The 19922-nt window shown below is 41.5% G+C and overlaps 5 protein-coding genes across 5 annotated transcripts; all 5 read right to left on the minus strand.

The window, feature by feature from the left end:
* Positions 1-34: 34 nt before the first annotated feature.
* LOC311344625 (NEDD4 family-interacting protein 1-like) lies at positions 35-4912 on the minus strand. Its single transcript, XM_084468979.1, has 8 exons — positions 4741-4912; positions 3710-3803; positions 3171-3310; positions 2804-2891; positions 2500-2624; positions 2065-2131; positions 1848-1956; positions 35-1669 (listed from the first exon to the last, which is right to left on the minus strand). Exons 1-7 carry the CDS (start codon positions 4774-4776, stop codon positions 1850-1852), a joined length of 657 nt encoding a protein of 218 aa, XP_084325105.1. The 5' UTR covers positions 4777-4912; the 3' UTR covers positions 35-1669; positions 1848-1849.
* Positions 4913-5069: 157 nt separating this feature from the next.
* gnpda1 (glucosamine-6-phosphate deaminase 1) lies at positions 5070-7147 on the minus strand. The gene is made up of 6 exons (XM_084468992.1): positions 6695-7147; positions 6489-6590; positions 6215-6397; positions 5892-6076; positions 5605-5779; positions 5070-5346 (listed from the first exon to the last, which is right to left on the minus strand). The coding sequence occupies exons 1-6, from the start codon at positions 6816-6818 to the stop codon at positions 5285-5287; spliced, it is 831 nt and encodes a 276-aa protein (XP_084325118.1). The 5' UTR covers positions 6819-7147; the 3' UTR covers positions 5070-5284.
* Positions 7148-7353: 206 nt separating this feature from the next.
* hspa4b (heat shock protein 4b) lies at positions 7354-14510 on the minus strand. The gene is made up of 19 exons (XM_084469026.1): positions 14213-14510; positions 13632-13689; positions 13338-13478; positions 12900-13022; positions 12564-12663; positions 12302-12435; positions 11935-12179; positions 11580-11656; positions 11052-11203; positions 10806-10912; positions 10584-10717; positions 9909-10090; positions 9710-9805; positions 9388-9543; positions 9154-9279; positions 8912-9019; positions 8640-8759; positions 8337-8498; positions 7354-8085 (listed from the first exon to the last, which is right to left on the minus strand). Exons 1-19 carry the CDS (start codon positions 14317-14319, stop codon positions 7888-7890), a joined length of 2526 nt encoding a protein of 841 aa, XP_084325152.1. The 5' UTR covers positions 14320-14510; the 3' UTR covers positions 7354-7887.
* Positions 14511-14875: 365 nt separating this feature from the next.
* On the minus strand, positions 14876-16514 carry uqcrq (ubiquinol-cytochrome c reductase, complex III subunit VII). Its single transcript, XM_084469828.1, has 3 exons — positions 16451-16514; positions 15640-15804; positions 14876-15038 (listed from the first exon to the last, which is right to left on the minus strand). The coding sequence occupies exons 2-3, from the start codon at positions 15791-15793 to the stop codon at positions 14944-14946; spliced, it is 249 nt and encodes an 82-aa protein (XP_084325954.1). The 5' UTR covers positions 15794-15804; positions 16451-16514; the 3' UTR covers positions 14876-14943.
* Positions 16515-17657: 1143 nt separating this feature from the next.
* Positions 17658-19229, minus strand: gdf9 (growth differentiation factor 9; the record flags this gene model as incomplete). The annotated part of the gene is made up of 2 exons (XM_084469251.1): positions 17658-18604; positions 18860-19229. 2 exons carry the CDS (start codon positions 19227-19229, stop codon positions 17658-17660), a joined length of 1317 nt encoding a protein of 438 aa, XP_084325377.1.
* Positions 19230-19922: the final 693 nt, after the last annotated feature.

The following is a 19922-nucleotide window of genomic DNA, read 5'->3' on the forward strand; positions in this document are numbered from 1 at the left end:
TCAGTATGAAGAACACCAGCCAACATCAAAGACATTCAGCTGACATGAAGCTTTTTAATCATATTTTAAAACATATCAGAACAATAAAACCCAAAGCAGCTCTACATTACACAAACAAGCCGGTTTTGTTCATTCTCATGGTCCGACACTTTTTCCATAGATATTTAACATTGTATGTGAGGACCTACTGAACTAAAAGTGCTGCATGTCCTGGTTCCCTATTCGAATCATTGAAGCAGTACTCCACGTGAGCCAATAAGGAGACACCTATTCACTGTAACCACAGAGGATGAGTATGATTGTGTTTAACAAACATGAAATAAGTCACCCGTTTATGTGTATATAGACTACAATGAAGTATAGCACACCCTGGGTTTTATTGATGTCTAAAGTGCACCTGCATTCAACATTCTTTGATAGCAGGGTTTTGACACCTACTACATTTCTAAATTGCACCATAAGCAACTCGCTAAAAAATTTAACTGAACAAAAATATATATACACTTTCTCTTGAAATAATGCATTATCCTCAAAGTTAATCTCAACCCAGAAATGCATCAGAATCTGGGCCAAATAAAAGTTATGATTTTTGAAAGGTTCATCACTCCTGAATAAAACATCTACATCAAATATATAATGGAGCAGCTGAGCCCAATAGCAATGAATTACATGCTAAATGAATTCAGATATTAAATTATTTTGGATGCAGCATGGGCATAGGTCATATTAGTAGCCTAGAGAACAAGGCCCTCACACCCACCCTTTAAGTCTGTGGCTCCCTTCTTGCTCAATGCAATTGTTACAAGATGTGTCACTCTTGGTTCTCTTGCTTGGATGCCTATGGTTGCTTGATTTGTGAACATGTTTGTTGTTTTATGTTAACAAATACCAGAACAACCACCTTAAATCACAGGGATTACACAAAGCATTTGCCTAATAGGCAAAATTAAATTAAAGTTACTTCTGTGTGAGTGAATGTGTGTTTGCGCCATTACACTAACAACTTCATCAAATAGAACATTACTAGCATGGATGTGGATGCCCATTTCAGTACTGTGATTACAAAAGCAAATGCTAATACTGCCCTCTATAGACTTAACTGCAATATTGTTTAAAGCCAAAAAAAAGGTCAGTGAATTGAATCAACTGAAATTTACAGCATGGTCCTACCTTGTCTCTTAGGTGAATGTTGCATTATAAAAACACAGTATAATCATCACACCAAGTAATCATGAGGGGGAATTTACAATGTGTTCTGCATGCTCATCACAAGTCTTCAAAACAAGTGTTGCCAGTTCAAAATGCCAGTGGGCTCCTAGTCGTATCACCAACAGAAGACTCTTCCCTATTGACTTGAAGGGGCTAATGCATGCTAGTACACTACCATCAAAACAATATAAGGCATTAATCAATATGTTACAGATGTATATGTGAAAGCACTTAACATAAGCCACTACGGACTACATAGAAAGACTAATACTGTTACAAATTACCATCAATATATTTCAAACAAAAACAAGTGTCAGGATTCAGGATTATTTTTTTGTCGTTTTGATTTTGTTGAGTTTGTTTCCATCCCCGACCTCATCCTGTGGAGAAGCCGCTTCAGTCTGGTGTTTTCACCGTCGGTCGAGTGAGAACTCTTCCGCGTCCACTTGTCCGAAACGTTCTGTGGGATCAAGAATTGGACGAGAACGAGAAACGATACATTCAGGTATGGAAGGCCGCCATTTCAGAGCTGGACAGCTGAGTGATACAGCATCATTATCAAGATGTGGTGCAAGATTCTATCAGGGGTTTGGTGGGTAATCATTACATTGTGTGTGGATGGTGACATTGTGTCCTACCTCTAGTAAATAAAGAGCACTCGTGTCCGAGGCAGAGTGGCGTAGGCAGGGTCCGCCAGCTTGCGCACTCTGGAGTAGTTTACAAACCCTCTGATGAAGAGCATGAAGCCTTAAACAAAAGAAAAACCAAGTTGGCAAGTTTCATTTTGCAGTTTCACAGTATTAGACTTTGAAAAGGAAGTGTGCATGCATTGTTGAAAAGTGCTGATTAACTCACCCAGGGCCAGGAAAACCCACCACAGCCAGTACTGCTCGTTGAAGTAGCCCGGGAAATAGGTGGAGAACTGAAACAAAGTAATACAAACTGGTTAGTCCACAGAGCCATAAACAGTCTTCGCTTGTTTGATGCCAAACAATAAAGTTGACACACCAATCATGATAAGAAAAAAAAGGTCCCATAAACTGTTACATAATTATTTAATAACCATCTGGGTGTCCAGGGGATTGAACTCAAGAGAGAGCATGTTTGCAAACAAACTCTTTCCTAATTCTGACAGGTAGGGGAGTCAGTGATATGTACAGTATGATTGCAGACTCAGCTCACTCAGCTCCGCCCTCTCGGTTTCAGGTATCGAGCCAGGGCTCTGTGCCGTCTCTCCCCAGAAATTCTGCTGTGATATAGTAGGCAGGACTGAAGCTAAAGTTGTCCTACCCTCACGATCAGAACCCATTTGATGAGGGACAGGCCGAATCCAGAGATGGCCCCGTATCGGCCCGCTGCTGATGTGGTCAAGCAGAACGACAGGAAGAAGCCAATCCAGTTGAACAAGAATGCCACTGGAGGAGGGAGAAAATAAGAGCATGTTGATTCCAAACACAGTGGTTTAAACACCTATTTGACTAGCTTTGCTATCAAGCTACTATAAACTTTTGAATATTCAAATGGTTAGTACTGAAGTACTAGCTGTCTATAACGGTAGACGGTAGCAGAAAGACGTTGCTACAGAGGTTCTTACTGAAGAAAGTGAGCATGAAGATGCCATCGTTTCCTATTCGCAGCTGGTCCGCATCTTCAAATTCATCCCTGGCCACAAAGTCGTCCTCCTGCACCACCAAGCACAACACAATCCTAGTTCAGCTTCAACCCGCATCGTTTTTGTTCTTGTTCTGACTCCCACATGTCATGCGTCTTACGCCCCGATGAAAGGCGCTATCAAAATCGAATTAATCATTATTCAACTTTCAAACCTTTCAAAACAATAAACTTCCACAATAATGATGATTAGCATTTGTTGTATCAGCATGGCCTCCATTTACAGACATTTGATATGTACAACCAAGAGATAAATGTCAAAGTGTTATTTAGATAGGAGGTTGGGGTACCGTCACTCTGCCAGCAACCAATGGGATTGCAGACTCTACTTTGGTTCTCTCTGCTTCGTCGTAGGAGGGCAGTGTGGTGGCGACATTGTAAGACGGGGGATTTGGGAAGCTTCCTCCCTCATCTTTGTAGTCAAAGAAGGCTGAGGAGGCCAAAAGTAAATGGAGGTAAATGCAGATGACAATAACAGGGCAGGATAGCTAAAAGCAAATGGGTTAAGTCATTTTTTATTAAAATGTTTTTTTCAGTTTAAAAAAATAATAATGTGGCCCCATTTGTCTATTTCTGTACTTGGGATCACAGAAAAAACTGCATTAGAAAGATAGAACAAATACTGCAATTTAGGGTTTGGAAATTTTAACTGCAAAAGACTATTGCATCTATGATTTATGAGGTTTTGCACATAATGTAGTTATACTTGCAACTGCACCTTCAAGGGTTCTGTTTACCAGTAAGACCATTAGAGTAGATTGTTAGACCATTAGATTATTAGAGTTCTGATTCACCGGATAGTGAGATGACTTGGGAGGCTCCTTCTTACCTGCATTCGCTGCAGCTACGCTGCTGTAGGGCGGAGGAGCATCCTGGGTGGGGGCCTCCTGTGAAGCCTGGGCTGGCTCCTCTTCATTTACCAGCTGACACAAGACATCCATCACAATCAACATTGGCACACCTGACTTCAAGTATATGATACGATGGGAGAGCTATAGTAAGCAGGCCGAAATAAAAATAGTACACTACCTTAGTCAGCATGTGCAAGATAAATGTGGTAAGGAGCATTTCCTCAAATCGCTAGTCTGACTCAACACCCCCCAAAAAAATGTTTATGTTGACACATAAACCTATGATGTCACATAAATCGAACTAAGATAAAGTAAATAGTAATCAGATAAGGTAGCCAAAGTGATTGTGGACATCAACCTTTGAGACATCCAGAAGACACGCCTGAGATTTAATTGTTACCCAGTTGTACTGTAAGCCTCTAGTGTGGTACCTCTAGTTGCTCGACAGTAGATCATGGGTGTTCATTCACATACACAATCATACATTCAGTGACATGACATCATGGGTGTTACATTCGCATACACCATCAGATATTCAGTGACATTACATCATGGGTGTTACATCTCCAACCATGTAACGTCACATGACATCATGGGTGTTACGTTACCAACACACACAGGATAATAAGATCAAATCCCTTCAGACTATAGGCTATATGTAACGCGTGGGTATGGAACTAATGGCTCGTATATGTATCGCGTTGCTAGTGAATGTAACGCATGGCTAGTGAATAACATGCGAAGCAAAATCTACCGTCGCCAAAAGAATTAAGCTCACCTAGTTAGTCCGAGCTGAAAATACCTCCTAGCTAACTAGGATGTTGCATTTGTAAAAAAGTGACATTTAAAACCATACGAATGTCGGAATTGCTTCGCTATAAACACGTGTAAACCCAACTCTGGCCCACCCATAAACATTTGCCTAGTTCCGTTTTCCACTGACTGTTAACCCTAGCTAACTTATTAGCCAGATAATTGTTGAGATCAGTCCATACAAAACGAGGCCTACCTCTTGATACCGCACGTTGCTGTTCTGTTCTGCCATTCTTAATGATTAAAACAACAGTGGAAAATGTCCACTATAAGTAGATGAGATGTGTTAGATTATCCTGGATGACGATGAAGCTAAGATTTAGATCGCTAGCATAAGTCGGCCATCTTCACACAACCGACTGCTGACAGCTAGGTCTGTTGTTCCACCACGCGTCACGTGACCCACACGGACTGGCTGGAGGAGCCTCCTCGTGAGCAAATAGCCAGTCCCATACATAATAATAATAATAATAATAATAATAATAATAATAACAACAACAACAACAACAAGTTTTGATTAAATGTTTTTATTGTTAAAAAGTTCCATGTTTACTTAGATTTGCACTAAACAACCTCAAGTATTATATAAAATAAAAAAAAACCTGCTTTCAAAAAAAAAGAACACATTCCAAATTCCTACAGTACAAAAAGAAAACGACTGTGACATATGATATGTATGGGTAATTAAGTGGAGTGTTGAACACAGTACATTCAAATAGGCCTTGGCCCATAGCAGAAGTTCAGTTTCTCTTCAGGGTAGCAGGAAGTGGATCCACCAGCCTGTTGTGCACGTGCATCATCCCTAAGTGCATGAACACAAGAGGGCATTTGGCTCAGGTTGGGGTTCTGAAAGACGTTCTGTTGACTTGTATTAAAACAAACAACGACATGATGCCCAATGTCTGCTAAGTTTTGTACGCATTGATACAGCGCAGGACTAAATTAATTCAACCTTGTGAACAAATATATGAATACGTATCCCCATTGCCAGTAAAAATGTAGATCAGTCATTAAACGATAGCCTACTGTAGAGTACCTATACATGGAAATTCAATATTACCTTTAAAGTATTTTACAGTTTTGACCCTTAGTTCCAGAGTGGCGTCTTCGTCACACACAAAAAGGGTCTGTGGGTGCTGCTGGAATGCAGATACTGTCCACATGTGGTTAACGCCCTCCTCTATAGCTTTGTACAAAGCAAAGGCCTTGTGTCCACCAGTAATGAGAATCATGACCTGAACAGAGATTTCAAAATTGGAGATGAGGCAGCTTGCACACAATGTTACAAACAAAGAATAGCACAGCAAAACATTAACACATTAAATAGGTGAAAGGGAGACGTCAAACCTCCTTTGCCTCCATCACAGTGCCTACTCCCACTGTCAGAGCCATCGTGGGCACCTTCGACAGATCCCCGTCAAAGAATCGAGCGTTAGCCTGGATGGTGTCCATCGCCAGGGTTTTCACTCTGGTCCGCGAAACCAGGCTAGAACCGGGCTCATTGAAGGCAATGTGACCATCGGGTCCAATACCTGAAAAAGTGTGATTCTCAGTGTTGAACTTTACATTGTATGGTTTGACAATGTAAAGTTGAGTAAAATAACAAATGAATGAAATAACATGTCAGGTTGTTCACATATTATGTTCAGAAATACAGAAATTGTTCTTACCTCCAACAAAGAGTTCTATTCCCCCAGCATTTTGAATCTTCTTCTCAAAGGCCTGGCACTCTGAGGGAAGATCTGCAGCATTTCCATCCAGAATGTGGACATTTTCTGCTCTTATGTCAATGTACTTGAAGAAGTTATTCCACATGAAGGAATGGTAGCTTTCCGGGTGATCTCTAGGAAGACCTGGGCAAGTTCAGAAATGTCCAATGAAATACGTTTGCACAACAAATCAAAAAGACACATGCATCATTAACCATTCCTAGGATATACTTACCAACGTATTCATCCATGTTAAACGTTTTGACATACTGGAATGAGACTTCTCCATTCTTGAAGAACTCGATCAGTTTCTTGTAGCAACCAAGTGGTGTTCCACCTGAGCAGTGAGAAAAATAAATGTGCTCCATTAACGGCTCTGTCCTCGCCATAACAAATCCGTTTAAGTTTGATAACTAGTTGTTTGCTCAAGCATCGGCTTACCAGTTGGAAGTCCCAGTGTGAAATATCTTTCCGGACCAGGATTGAAGAGTAAAATCTTGTTTCTTATGTATTTTGCAGCCCACTCACTAACCTGGTCATATTCTTCAAGAATAATGAGTTTCATTGTGCTTAACAATAAGAGCAACGAGGCTTCTTCTTACTCGCAGAGATAGTAGTAGTGCTTTTATACCAAGGTCGACCATCTAGTCCGTCGCTGCAAAGCGAAATGTGAATTATGTAGGCTCATAAAAATCGGTCTTTGAACTCGGGACACATAGACAGGAAGCTCGCTCGGCGCGTTTATGTCGACTGACCTGTGACCACTTAACTGTTGGAAACGAAAGAAAAGGTAAAAAAAAAAAAATCTGCAATCTATTAATACTTAATACGGGCAATACGTGGGAGGATATTTAAACTAGTTGTAGATATGGTAAACAGTCGATTGGTCGTGTGCTGCTAGTCGGGGAACTCTAGAAGTCATATGACCTACCGCTGCTAGATGCTGAGCTGAATCAGCCAACCAATGAAGGCGCTCCATTTCCTGTTTTTCGTTATGTATGCGTTATGAAACGTAGCTGGAAATAAAAAGCGTTTTTTATTCCTTTAAAAGACAACAAAAAAAAAAATAGAAAAGAAATGAGTCGTTAAACTGAAACACATGATTTTCAAATCACTTTATTAAAACCATATTGTGACACAGACTAGAACACTTATAGGGCACACAACAGAAATAAATACCATTATGTGTACAGCGCTCATTGTCAATCAACAGGCTTATTGCAGTTGGCTTTAATTTATTCCAGCAGAAAGGAAAGGACATGCTATGGCAGCAGAACGCTGCCTTTAGAAGCTTGGGTCAATGTGCTGAGAATTCTGCCTGTTTTGACTGTAGTGGGCATCTTGAAGTACATACACTGCACCGGCTGACACACGCGCGCACACACACACACTCACGCGCACATGTATCTCAATCTGAAACATCTGCTCTGACCTTTTATTCAATAGGATTACATGGGGTCTGTTCAAATCATTGAAACTTTTTGGAAACTTTTTTTTGGATTAACTAAGATCTTGTTTCCATCTGATCGTCTAAAGAATTTTGGGAATCACGTCTAGGTCAGGAACAGTGGACATGGTTCAGACTGAGGCACTGCTAGGGGTGGGGGTGGGGGGTTCCTGGTGTGTCTGCCCCTTCAGTCGAGGTCCATGTCAGGCTTGTTTTCTGTGGAGGCGCCCGCTGGGTTCTCAGAGGAGTCGCTGTCTGCAGGTTCGGCCGGGGCTTTGTCCTGGTTGTTGGCGGGGCCGTTCTGCTCGGCCGCCTTGTCGTCCTTGGGGAGCTCCACCTTGGGCTTGGGCTTGTTCATGATGGGGTTACAAGCAGAGAACAGCTCCTGGGGGCGGGAACGAGCATTTACGTATTAAAACATGCACAGACAGAACTTGCTCGACTGCCGATGGCAATCGCCGCATAAGCTCATAAAACCTTTAAAGAGCAAGGATAGATTCAAAGTGTGGGGTTATGGGAATGAACAAGGTGATACATTTACCCTGGAGATATTTTAACACATTATGGTAACCAAATGTAGGACCGTCTGTCTTAGTTAATACAATGGCATTAAGTTTCTATGCTTTAAACCCTTACCCTTGTTTTTGCCTGAATCTCTTTGACTTTGACAGAAGGGTCCACTGTGAGGGTCTGTTTGCTCTGCTGGTTCATAGCGCTGTTCATCCACATCATTGCCTCACTTGTCATCTTGTCCACTTTGTTGACGTTTGCCTCATCTAAATGGTCGTATTGCTCTTCCTAGAGTGGGAATAAAACAGGGCAAATGTTGATGGACCATATTGATTGTGACACATCAATCGCTGTCAGATAGGCTACAAATGTGATAGCACTAGTCATTATTTAACAAGCATTTAAAGTCAGACATCATTTGCACTGCACCTTGGTTTTGAACGCCTCCACAGCCTTCATGTATAGCTGGACCTGTTTGCCCAACTCCTCGAACGCTTTTGGTCTCTCTTCAGCTTCCATGTGTCTCTCACGGATGGGCTGGCCAAGTACCTGTAGAGTATAATTCAGTTAGTAACAAAATCAGAAACCTTTACAAATCACTAGTTAGAAAAAAAAATAATAATAATAAATAAATAAATAATAATAATAATAATAATAATAAATATATATATATATATATATATATATGAATGACATGGTACCTTTAACTCTGCCAGTTTGTCGATGTAAACCTGCTTGGGTTGGTCCTCTCCATCTTCATACAACCAGTTCTCGGTATCCTCCAGTTTTATTGACAGGATATCTCGGTCCTAAATGATGTTCCGGGCAGAATTATGAAAGGGCACATTATTAGAAAAAGCCATACCCACAAGATCTTCATTTTGGTCATAAATCAAATGGGATAATGATTGCTTGATCTGAGAAATTGAAAAGTGTTACTCACAGATTCACTGACAAACTTCTCAAACAGTCCGTGGAGCTTGTCCCTCATGTCGTACACATACTCTTCCACATAATTCTTGGCGTCGTTCCGCTCCTTCTCCAGCTTGTCCTGCATGATCATCTTGCCCTGTACAAAACGTAGGGGAAATACAAACCGTTTCCATTAGGTTCCGTTTTTAGATGTAAACTTTTAACAATATCTGAAAGTAAAGACTAGAGTAGGAGACGTATGTACCTCATTTTCTACAAACAGGTTGAGCATGTCGTCGGCCAGCTGCCACTGTGGACTGTTCTCAATAGGAAGCTCCACCACCTTTGTCTTGACTTTGGGCTTTTTGGCTTGTGGAGGTTGGTCAGACTTCTTCTCTGTTTTGACCTCTTCTGGGGTCGTCTGAGGAAACAGAAGTAGATAGAAAAAAAAAGTATAAATGACAAAGATAAAAACAGAAGAAAGTTATGGTGTTGACAGACCTTGGAAGAAAACAAAAAACCAAGCTGAACCATTTCTTAGGCCTTACAATCAGCAGACACACACAATTTGCTCCATGGCTTGTTACCTCCATTTCTTCAGCCTCGGGGGTGCCCTTCTTCTCAGGCTCTTTCTGTCCTTCTGCCTGGGTCTTCTGGTCCTCCTGATCGGTCTGCATTTTGGTCTACAAAAACTCATACCATTAGGTGTATTCATACAAACTCATTTTCAAATGTGAAAAAGTTGACTTGTTTTCTTCACAAATTAAAGAAAGCATAATCATTTACCTCGCTATCTTTTTCAGCCTGTTCCGTCTCCATGGGCTCCTCGGTCTCGTCAGACTTCTGGACCTCCACCAGTGAAGCACTGGAGACACTGAAGATGCCGTGAATGTTCACCCTCACCTTGACCTTCACCTTGGAACTCTCCCCGGACGCCTGAGGGACCACCTTCTGGATCATAAATTGCCCTGCGGATCCAAGTAGACAAAAATAACAGCTTTAGACTGTACCCAACGGGATGTCTCTAGGAAGCTTTAGTATACTTGGCACTGTCACAAAAGCCGATTAGTGACCATGCATGCAGCTAATATTGAGTTTTTAGCCACAGCGGGCACCAGATGGCTGCCTGAAACAGTTGAGAATTGGCATGTAGCCTGGTTCACCGTCCAGCAATTGCCTACCCGTGTACCATAACTTGGTAGCGATTCTGTTAGTGGTTATAACTAATTATGTTTTCATAATATTTGTTTCTTTTATATTTTAACATTGTTCCATCATCTTGTCAACACATTTTGCAAAAATGATGTTGATAGTGCTCCTCCCTCTGTCTGGTGGTGTTGGGGATTCACAGCAGAACACCACCAGACGGTCTTCATTTGAGGTGTAAAGCCAGCTTAAGTACATAATATTGCCATGTGTGCCGAGCATAGTGAGCCAGATGATATATTTTTAATGGTTTACCAATAGAGGGATCAGGGTAGGGAAGCTCTTTGGGGCAGTTGTAGTACGCCTCCAAGGCGAAGGGCTCTCTCCGGTAGAACGTCAATACCTTAGAGAAAGGTGCCGCGTGGTTCTTTGGGAATACCTCACAGTCACTGGAACACAGAACAAGATATTTGATGGATTATTTACTGAAAAGAACCCTGCAACCCAAAGAGTAGAAAACACTGCAATGCTCGTTACCTCAACCCCTCCTCTGCAGCAGAGTTCCACTTCAGAGAGACTGGGTACGGGACGATATCTGTAGTTGAGAATTCCCTCACTTTGAAGGCAGGTGACAGGATTGCACACTGTAGGGGACACACCGTATTTTACTGACGAGCGAAAACATATGTACAACGACAGGAAGAAGATCATGGCCACCTTCAGTTGTGTGGTAAACACAGTTGAGTGTGTGCCACCAGGTTGACAATTGACCGTGAGATGTACCTGCAGGGCACAACCTCTGGCAACTGCCTCATCTGCATTCAGAGTGGTGCTCAGCTCCTTCCCAAAGAACTTGCTGATTCTCTCCTTGATAGATGGGATCCTGGAAGCGCCGCCCACCATCTCCACTGCATAGATGTCTTCCTTCTTCAACTCTATGAGGGCCACACGAGAATATGAATGGTTAGTTGAAATGAAATGTTAAAAACAATTAGAACAATTTGTGCTATACAAATAGCACTTTGATTCATGGTGATACCAATTCAAGTTTCTTGATAAATTCAAAGATTTAGTCAGGTTTCTAAAGTCCAGTTGATATGCACTCATGAATAAAAAAAACAGAATTCTCATGATCCAGACAAAGCTATTTGATAATGTGCCACAGCAGGCAAGTCCTTTCAGCAACCAACACCTATTCATTCCGTGACTAGTGGGGAATAGCCCCCTCGCTATTCACTACGCCTTTGGCGAATAATTGTTAAATATTATTGTTAAATATGTGCTCATAACGCACAAAACAAAATTACTTACTGGCATTCTCCAACAGAGCATGCAGGGGAGCCTCTACTCTGGTCAAAACATCAGCACACATTGCTTCAAATGAACCCCTAAGGTGGCAAAGGTAGATGGTTAAGAGTGGGTTTGTACGCATTGCATTGTAATCTGGCCTACGGTAATTATTACTTGAGTGAACTACAAATACCGATTTCAACGTTGATTCTATTTTAATACATTTTGGTATTAAAACAGTAACTTCAAACTAACCATAAAGTTAAGCTTCAATGAACCCAGTTATGTTTGTCCATTGGAATGACAATACTATAGACAAGTCAAATAAAGTGAAAGAAAGAAAACATATTTGGTTGAATATATACGGTTGGCCCACCTGTTCATCTTTCCAGAGACATCGATGTCATTCATGAAACACTCGATGTTCAGCGGCAGATCGGAGGAGTTCGCACTCATCAGCCTCTTCAGTTTCTCACACTCCTGGTAGAGCCTGACCAAAGCCCTGGGCTTGGACCGAACATCCAGCTTGTACTTTTTGGCAAACTCTTCACAGAAATGCTTGACTAGCTCCTCGTCAAAGTCCTTGCCTCCCAACTCTGGGTCACAGGCTGTAGCAAGGACCTAAGAAGCCATGGGGGGAAAACAGCAGAACGTAGTTACGTGGTTATTCCAGAGAACCCATTAGTAACAGGGAGAGCACATGATCGAGGAGATGATCTGTGCTTTCTACATGCTCTACGAACCTTGAGTTTGCCTTTGTTGAAGGCGCACACAGAGGTCTGGTATCCAGAATGACCCACGTCCACAAACACCACGAGCCTGGCCTTCTCCTCAGGGGCAGGAAGGTCTTGTTTGTAGATGCCATATGCTAGCGCCACTATAAAATGATTAAAGATTGACAATATGTCAAATTATATCCATATCTCAACTGAAAAATAATAGAATAACCAATTGAGATGTACTATAACATGATACCCTGGGGTGGCACATTAAGGGTGTCCATACCTGCAGTGGTCTCATTCATGAGCCTCAAGCAATTGAGGCCAGCAATCTGTGCGGCATCTACTACCGATCTTCTCTCTGCATCAGTGTAGTAGCATGGGACCTAGCGAGAACAACAGAGGTATTACTAACATAGCCAGTATGTGAGTCGTTTGTATCTAAAACAGGATTAAAAGCCATGGCTAATAGCAATGACTTATTTTAGAATGTTTAGATTCAATTTGTTTTGTATGTCTGAGTATTTTGAAAAGCACTAAACAAAATAAATGTATTATTTTAAAAGTACAGTTTCTGTGCATCAGTGTTCTGCTTTGTAGATAGACAGAAATTCCTACTTACAGAGACCACGCAGTCAGCCACAGGTTTCTTCAATGCACTCTCAGCTGTCTCCTTCAGCTTAGTCAGCAGCATTGCAGTCACCTGCTCAATGCTGAACACCTTCTCCTCCTCCATGTACATCACCTTCAGACAAATACACAATAGTTTGAATGTATTAGCATTTTTTCAACAGTGACTGTTGATTACCGTCTTTACATATCAGCCATATTCTGATTTATAAAAATGCAAGTGACAGAAGGCTATTTAAAAAAAAATAACTGAACAATAATATCCCAACAAATGATGCCAACATGTCTATGTAACAGGCAACCTTACAGTTAGAGGTCTATGAGGGAATTATACTCTCCATCCATTAAATTATGGACTGATCATATCCATCAGCTTCTTTGTATTATTAAGAGAAATCCACATTTTATTGGCTTACAACTATAGTCTTACTTTGATTCCAGTGGTCCCTGTGGGCATTTGTGCAAGGTCGTAAACCAGGCTTGACTTCTGACGATTGACAAATGGATCCGTGAATGCCCGTCCATGAAACCTCTTGAAACCTTGGACCGTGTTCTTGCAGTTTGAAACCACCTATAGAAGTAACAAATATTTAGTGTGAGACATTTACGGATAAATGTTTAACAATCATTTAGATTAATACATGTTCAGAATGTATTGTCCAATACGATAGCATCTTTCTTCTATGAATGGGATGCAGTCTTCCGCCTATAGCCGTAAACATACCTGGCTTTTTGCTGCTGCGCCAATCGACCGATTCCGAGGTCCAAAAGAAACACATGCTCTAGGAAAGATATAGCAACGATCATGAATAAAAACAGACGTTATTGTTAACACGAATTCGTTCAAGTGATTAGGACTTTGTTGTTGCAAGGTATAGTGGGAAATGTCATGCATTCTCCATCAAAGTCCATTTTGACAGCGTCAGGCCTCCTCTTAACGGACGCTCATTCACACATTCTGAGTAACAAATGCGGATAGGGGTATCCATAACATGATTAAACATCGTTCGTTAAGCATTTATAACAGCAACCAGGGGATGTGTCGTTTGTCATCATGGTGGTTGAAGATTTATTACAAGTGACAAAGGCAGGGTCGAGCTCGTTGAGCTAGCATTAGCTCAACGAGATTCACGTGCCGTTTCCTGGGTTGAAACCCTACAGGCAGCTAGCGTGATTGGCTAACTAGCGAGCCTCGAACCACCGCGCAGGGACTCCATCATATCAAGATTTTACAATGAACGAGAAATGATATACCTCGAATTTACAAAACTATGGCGAATAACATGAGGTAAATGTATTACTTACGGTGTACATCGGTCGCTGTACTCATTAGCAACAGTTTCAATACCCCCGGCTCTCGCTACTGCTACAAAGCAGCTCAGGTACCCGACATCAAATCCAACAACAGACATCTTGACAAAACGTAGATTAAATGTACAGTATTTGAAACGGAAATGATGAGTGATAAGTGCAAGACGCGACAGTAGCTACGGCTTCTCTCAATTAGCAGCGGCTATCCCACCCTTGTTCCATGTAGCTGCCTTCTGCGTAGAGAGGCAAGCCGGTTAGCTGTTGTAATGCACAGAGCGCGTTGGAAAGGAGATTTCTCCTCTCTTTGCCATCCGCAGAAACATGTCCAACTTCCGGGCCGCGGATTTCAACATAAAGGTACCCGGATTCGCTGTTAATGAGCTTGGCTTGCGAACATTGTATTGCAAGTGCACGCAAGGAACTGATATTTGATCCCTATCGTGACATTTACTTAACCAATAAATAACATCAACCCTAGCCTAGAACATTACGTAATATACTGAAACATGTATTGGGTAAGGATATAAAACAGCTCCTGGATAACTAAATACATTGTTCATTGTGCAGTTGTTGACCTAATTTACACAACATAAATAACAAAATACCAACAGAATTAAGGCGAAATTCAAAGAATCCATGAAACCATTTTCATATAATTATTTGTGGCTTTATTAGGTAGACATACAGATCTGGAATTGACAGTAGAGAGTGAGAGAGTGTCAGATTTATTCGTCATTCTCGTAGTCGGCGGGGTTCTTTCTCTTGCCCTGCTGATGGACATTGTTACCCCAGGTGTAGGTCAGGTACATCAACACCATTGCTAAATGAAAGGTATGAAAATATAAATTAGATTGATTTTACACATACAAATTGCCTTTAAAAAGGTTTAAAATAAAGCATTGTTAATAGCAGCAAGATTGACAGCTCAAGTAATGGGCACTGGTTTAAAAACTATGGTGGAAAGTTTTGTGTTCATGAATGCAATAAAAAATGATATCATTAAAATGACTAGAATTATATATACTAGAATGAATTAAATTATAACATTTCAATTTTTAGATTAAAAAATGTAAAAGTTCTAGATAGACAGTATATTCCCAGACCCCCCCCCCCCCCCCACACTCCCTCTCCCAAGACATCAGAGTCCCTCCCAGTTTTCCAATCCCGCCTCAAGACCCATCTTTCTCTACTGTCCTCTCTCAGCCGCCCCCCCCCCTCCATTCACCCGTGTGTCAGTGTCACTATATCAATCCCATTTATTATTATTACATGAAACCAATACTGTACACTCATGCAAATAGTGTCCAGACATCACAGGGGCAACATATCAATAACCCTGTTACAGCAGCAAGTGATTTGGATTTGTCCAGATGGCCAGCTGTGCATTTGTCATGGGGTTTACAACAAATATGAGTACTCACGGGGAGCTACTCTGAAGAAGCTGCTTGTGATCCGTCTCCACACATTGGGGATTCCCTTGGAGAAATAGTTAGGAAAAGCCCTCTGTTCAAAGGGGGAAAGACTGTATGTGATCACGTGGCGGACCTTCGCCATTCCTCCAAAATGGTGACCCATGGTGACAAGTCCTGTTAAAACAAAAATATAAGAAAACACCTTTATACATAAACATACTTTCAAGTGACATTTAACACAATGTATTCGAGAGCAGAGTATTTACTACAAGTTATGGTTCTTGGAACATAAAAATCCACACACCCGTTGACTGATGTTATTTCACTGGTGTCGCCAGTCAATTCAACCAGTAGAAATACAATTCACATAACTTTTGAAAATGGCAGATTAATGAGAATTTAGTGAACTGTACATTAAACTACGGTGGCCATCCCGGTAACGCCTGATGCGAACTCGTTAGGGAATGTTGTGCTTGGTATTAACACCATGCAGAACAACGACGCCACTGGTACAAACGTTTATAATCGAAAGTTTACTGGTTGCTAAAGGTTTTGATCAATCAGTACAACTCAACTCAATACAAAACACTCAAAGGAGAAACGCAAAGGACACCCTTGCTATTGCTAAATAGTGTGTAAGCTAACGTTAGCAAGATGGCTTTCTAAGGACCTTGAAATACTACCCTTGCCTCTTTAGTCAGCGTACTTCTCCCATCAGAACGATATTGATTAACAAAATAAAACGTACTAAAATGTTTTAAATTCATGATAGCTTGAACTTAAAACAATACATCACAACATGTATGACATTGGGCATTACCTTGTTAGCTCTCACAACCAGTGGCTTGAGCTCGCTCGGTTCTCTTATTGGTCAATGGTGAGCGGATGCCAGTTTACGCATATTCCGTTCTCGTCTTTATGAAATATGAGGCACAATACCACCCCCATGTGGACAAACCGTATTTAGCAGAAACAAAATCACGTCATCACAATATGTATGCATGTGAGAAAATACTTTATATCATTACTGTGGAATTCTCTAATGCTTGGATTCTTACTATGAAGATGCCCATTGACATTTAAACATGCCAATGTGGATAAAGACCATTATGTCATGAAACGGATCCTTCGAAATCTAAAATAACCTGCCACACAAATATTTTAACAGGCAGGGCTAACCCTCCCAAATACCTATGTTAAAGCATGAGATTAACTACATTTTCAGGCATATATAAAAAGGTGCAGTCGTATTGAACGATGGTATTCTTCAAAAATTAAAACATTTTACAACATATTGTTTGAAAATATACACAGGCATGTACACAGGCACAGACGACGATACTGCTTCCCTTTTTCTTTTTATTTCCTTTCCTTTTTTTTTTTTTTTTTTTACAAAGAACATTCAATGCACATGTTTTCTCTGAAGGAATGGAATTTGAATAAATGGTCAGATGGATTTACAGGTACAACTCTATACATGCAACATGTCCTAGGTGGTCTTGATTACCAGAAGTTATACATCATTGAAACGTTCAGCTGGCCTCATTTTGTCAGCTTTGGATTCTGGACATTAAAATTGACAGTTGCAGATCAAACAACTTGTCTGTAATCCCCAGAAGTAAAAAGGAAATGTAAAAGGTTTGGGACTTCAATTTCATATTTTGTCAGAACAGGGTTACCTCAAACTGTTACATTGTGTTAAATAATAAACCATTCACCCAAAAATAAATTAACATAAAACAAACAAAATTTCACAAACGTTTACAGTTCAGTGGGATAAAGTGTATCAATTAAATAGTTTTAAACTTTTAAACAATAACTGCAATCTCGTTATTTTGGATAAGATTCCTCTTTAACACTATACACTCGATCTACGTAAATCACTACATTATTAAATGCACAATGATAGTCCTGCACTCACTGAGGCTAGACAAAGTATCCAAACACATTTATGGTAACATAACGTAAGGGGTGTAGTGAGAACAATTTGCCAAGCGTGTACAAGAAAGTAGGACGTTCTGTGGGAGTCAACGACAAGTGCACCTCGTGGCAACCATTTCGTCAAACTGCTTGTAGACGTAGGATCCGTCCTCCTCAAAGATCATCACGCTGAGGGGACTGTAGTGGGAGGGAACGCACGCCGGCCGGGGCACTGTGGTGTCAAGCTTCTCGTATATGATGTTCTGCACCATAGTGTGGATGGGCGAGTGGTAGAAGTAGCCCAAGGTGCTCGGGCAGGTCCCTCGGCAGTAGCGAGGGTTGTACTTGGGGGGAAACACGATCCAGTGATCCAGCTTGAGCTGGCTGAACCCCACCTTGAAGTCATACAAGGCACAGTCACTGGTCGGGTACTCTGAGCTCGGCAGGAGCTCGGGGAGTTGGAGATCCAAGCTTTGCCCGGCTCCTTTGGTCTTCAGAGGTGCCCTCCTCAGCCTCCTCTTGCGCCGGAGCATTTGCTGCAACTTGAACGCGCTCCTCTCAGCTGATGAGAGTGGCTCGTCCATCGGTGACCTTTGACCTGCCATGGAAGGAGGGGCGGACTTCTGACGCGCTGATTTGCTGGTATCATTCAGGTACAGAAGAAAAGGCGGAGACCACGAGGGGAATAATGATGCTGAAGACCCTCCTTCTCCAAGGGGGCCCGGGCCCTCTGAACAATTCAGCTGGACGAGCAGGTTGACAGTCCTCTTGTGGACCTTCAAGATCGGCAGCAGGAGGGTCGTGATGTCGACCTCCACCCAATTCTTCCCTTGCGGAGTGTGTGCATGGTGAACTGTGAACATCACCTGGTGGTCAGTGCTGGGACACAAGTGACACTGGTTTGCATCCTCCCGTTCTTTGATGTTGAGGTAGCACAGTGAGGGGCTAGGAGCTGCCACGTCATGGTCAAACGAGAACAGCATGACGGATTTCAGAAGCTGCTCTCTGTCGCCCACTGTATCGAGTTTGTAGGACAAGTCTTGCATTGAAATCTCTGAGAAATGGACGATAGAAACACAAGAAACTGACTTTTTTTTCTGACCCCTTAATTTAAGAATATAACTTCTTTACTCATTATCAACAAGGAAGGAGGTTCCCCTCATGTCAAACGTTATGGTGCAGATTGGTGAAACTAAAGTGGGTAACCTTCCAAAATGTGTTGCCAATAACATTCCTATACATGTATAAAAGGCAACTTTCATACACACAAAATGTAAGAAAATATTTGACATAGGCATAGGCTACTCACCATTCCGTTGGTCTAGACATTTTTCCAGAGGCTTTATCAGACGCAACGTATTGAAGAGGTCATTGCTGTCCAAGCTCCTCTGACCCCTTGACTTCTTGTGCACTTCTACCATGTACTTCATATACTTGTGCTCGGGTTTCACACTTTGCTTAAGTTCTGCGTTCCACCGCGTTTTGCCGTGTTCCGACAAGGCTTTCAACAAAGGGGTGAAGATGTTTTCATAAGGATACTGGCTGTAACCGTCATAAGTGTGCTCTGCGTTGGACGAGGCATGGGGAGAGCTGAACTCGCAGTGACAGAAAACCATGTGCAATAGTAGTATGCTGTTAAAATAATTCAGTACAGTCGACATCAACATTTGTGTCCCCATTATTTGATATCCAATGCCTTCAACTCGGAGCTACAATCCTGGGAGAGTTGAGTCAACTTCAACACGCTGGTCGTTGATCAACATGTGCTACGTCAGGTGTCTGACTCTGCAATCAATTCAACGCTACCGGAAGCAGTAGCCAAACTATTGGTTTAGGTTCATACGAAAAAGCACTTTCTCTGTGCACCCACACGCACTTTTGAACGACTTTCTTGTTTTTTTAAATGTATATTTATTGTAGACTCGATAAACCCTCTATAGTCCTCTAGAGTTTGTTAAGCTTAGGACTTGGCTATTTCCATTTAAATATTTGTCTAGTTTTCAATGGTAGCTGCATTTTATTTTAATAAAATAATTGTATATTTTACCTCAAACATGAAATAATTCAAAATAAAAGCAAACCAACAAATACAGTCTAGTGCCTGCTTGTCTATTTTATTTTATTTTATTTTATATTGTACACCAAAACGTGTGTATATATGTATACAATTATATATACTCCATATTGGTGGAGTTTGCATGTGTTTGATGGCTGGTCTACGGGTTTGTGCAGCCTCTCCTGGCCTGAAGCAGGCTGATCAGACTCTGGGGCTGGGTGAGGCTGCACACCTGTGGTGTATTTTGTAATCAAGGACCACAGGATAAATCAGCCATCAGCACACACTCTCAAGAGAGCTTTCACATGTCAGCATT

The sequence above is a fragment of the Micromesistius poutassou genome (assembly GCF_964030765.1).
Source record: "Micromesistius poutassou genome assembly, chromosome: 6".
Taxonomy (NCBI): domain Eukaryota; kingdom Metazoa; phylum Chordata; class Actinopteri; order Gadiformes; family Gadidae; genus Micromesistius; species Micromesistius poutassou.

Excerpts from the sequence above, each read along its gene's own strand:
- gnpda1 (XM_084468992.1), bottom strand. The coding sequence starts at position 6,818 with ATGAAACTCATTATTCTTGAAGAATATGACCAGGTTAGTGAGTGGGCT. Across the intron at positions 6,077-6,214 it reads AATAGAACTCTTTGTTGGAG|GTATTGGACCCGATGGTCAC; the intron begins GTAAGAACAATT and ends ACACTTTTTCAG. Across the intron at positions 5,780-5,891 it reads CTGTGATGGAGGCAAAGGAG|GTCATGATTCTCATTACTGG; the intron begins GTTTGACGTCTC and ends ATCTCTGTTCAG.
- hspa4b (XM_084469026.1), bottom strand. The coding sequence starts at position 14,319 with ATGTCTGTTGTTGGATTTGATGTCGGGTACCTGAGCTGCTTTGTAGCA. Across the intron at positions 13,023-13,337 it reads CAGGGACCACTGGAATCAAA|GTGATGTACATGGAGGAGGA; the intron begins GTAAGACTATAG and ends ATTTGTCTGAAG. Across the intron at positions 12,664-12,899 it reads TGGCTGACTGCGTGGTCTCT|GTCCCATGCTACTACACTGA; the intron begins GTAAGTAGGAAT and ends TGTTCTCGCTAG.
- LOC311344625 (XM_084468979.1), bottom strand. The coding sequence starts at position 4,776 with ATGGCAGAACAGAACAGCAACGTGCGGTATCAAGAG. Across the intron at positions 3,804-4,740 it reads GCAACGTGCGGTATCAAGAG|CTGGTAAATGAAGAGGAGCC; the intron begins GTAGGCCTCGTT and ends GTCTTGTGTCAG. Across the intron at positions 3,311-3,709 it reads CGTAGCTGCAGCGAATGCAG|CCTTCTTTGACTACAAAGAT; the intron begins GTAAGAAGGAGC and ends TGGCCTCCTCAG.
- uqcrq (XM_084469828.1), bottom strand. The coding sequence starts at position 15,793 with ATGGGTCACCATTTTGGAGGAATGGCGAAGGTCCGCCACGTGATCACA. Across the intron at positions 15,039-15,639 it reads CTTCTTCAGAGTAGCTCCCC|CAATGGTGTTGATGTACCTG; the intron begins GTGAGTACTCAT and ends CCTTTCATTTAG.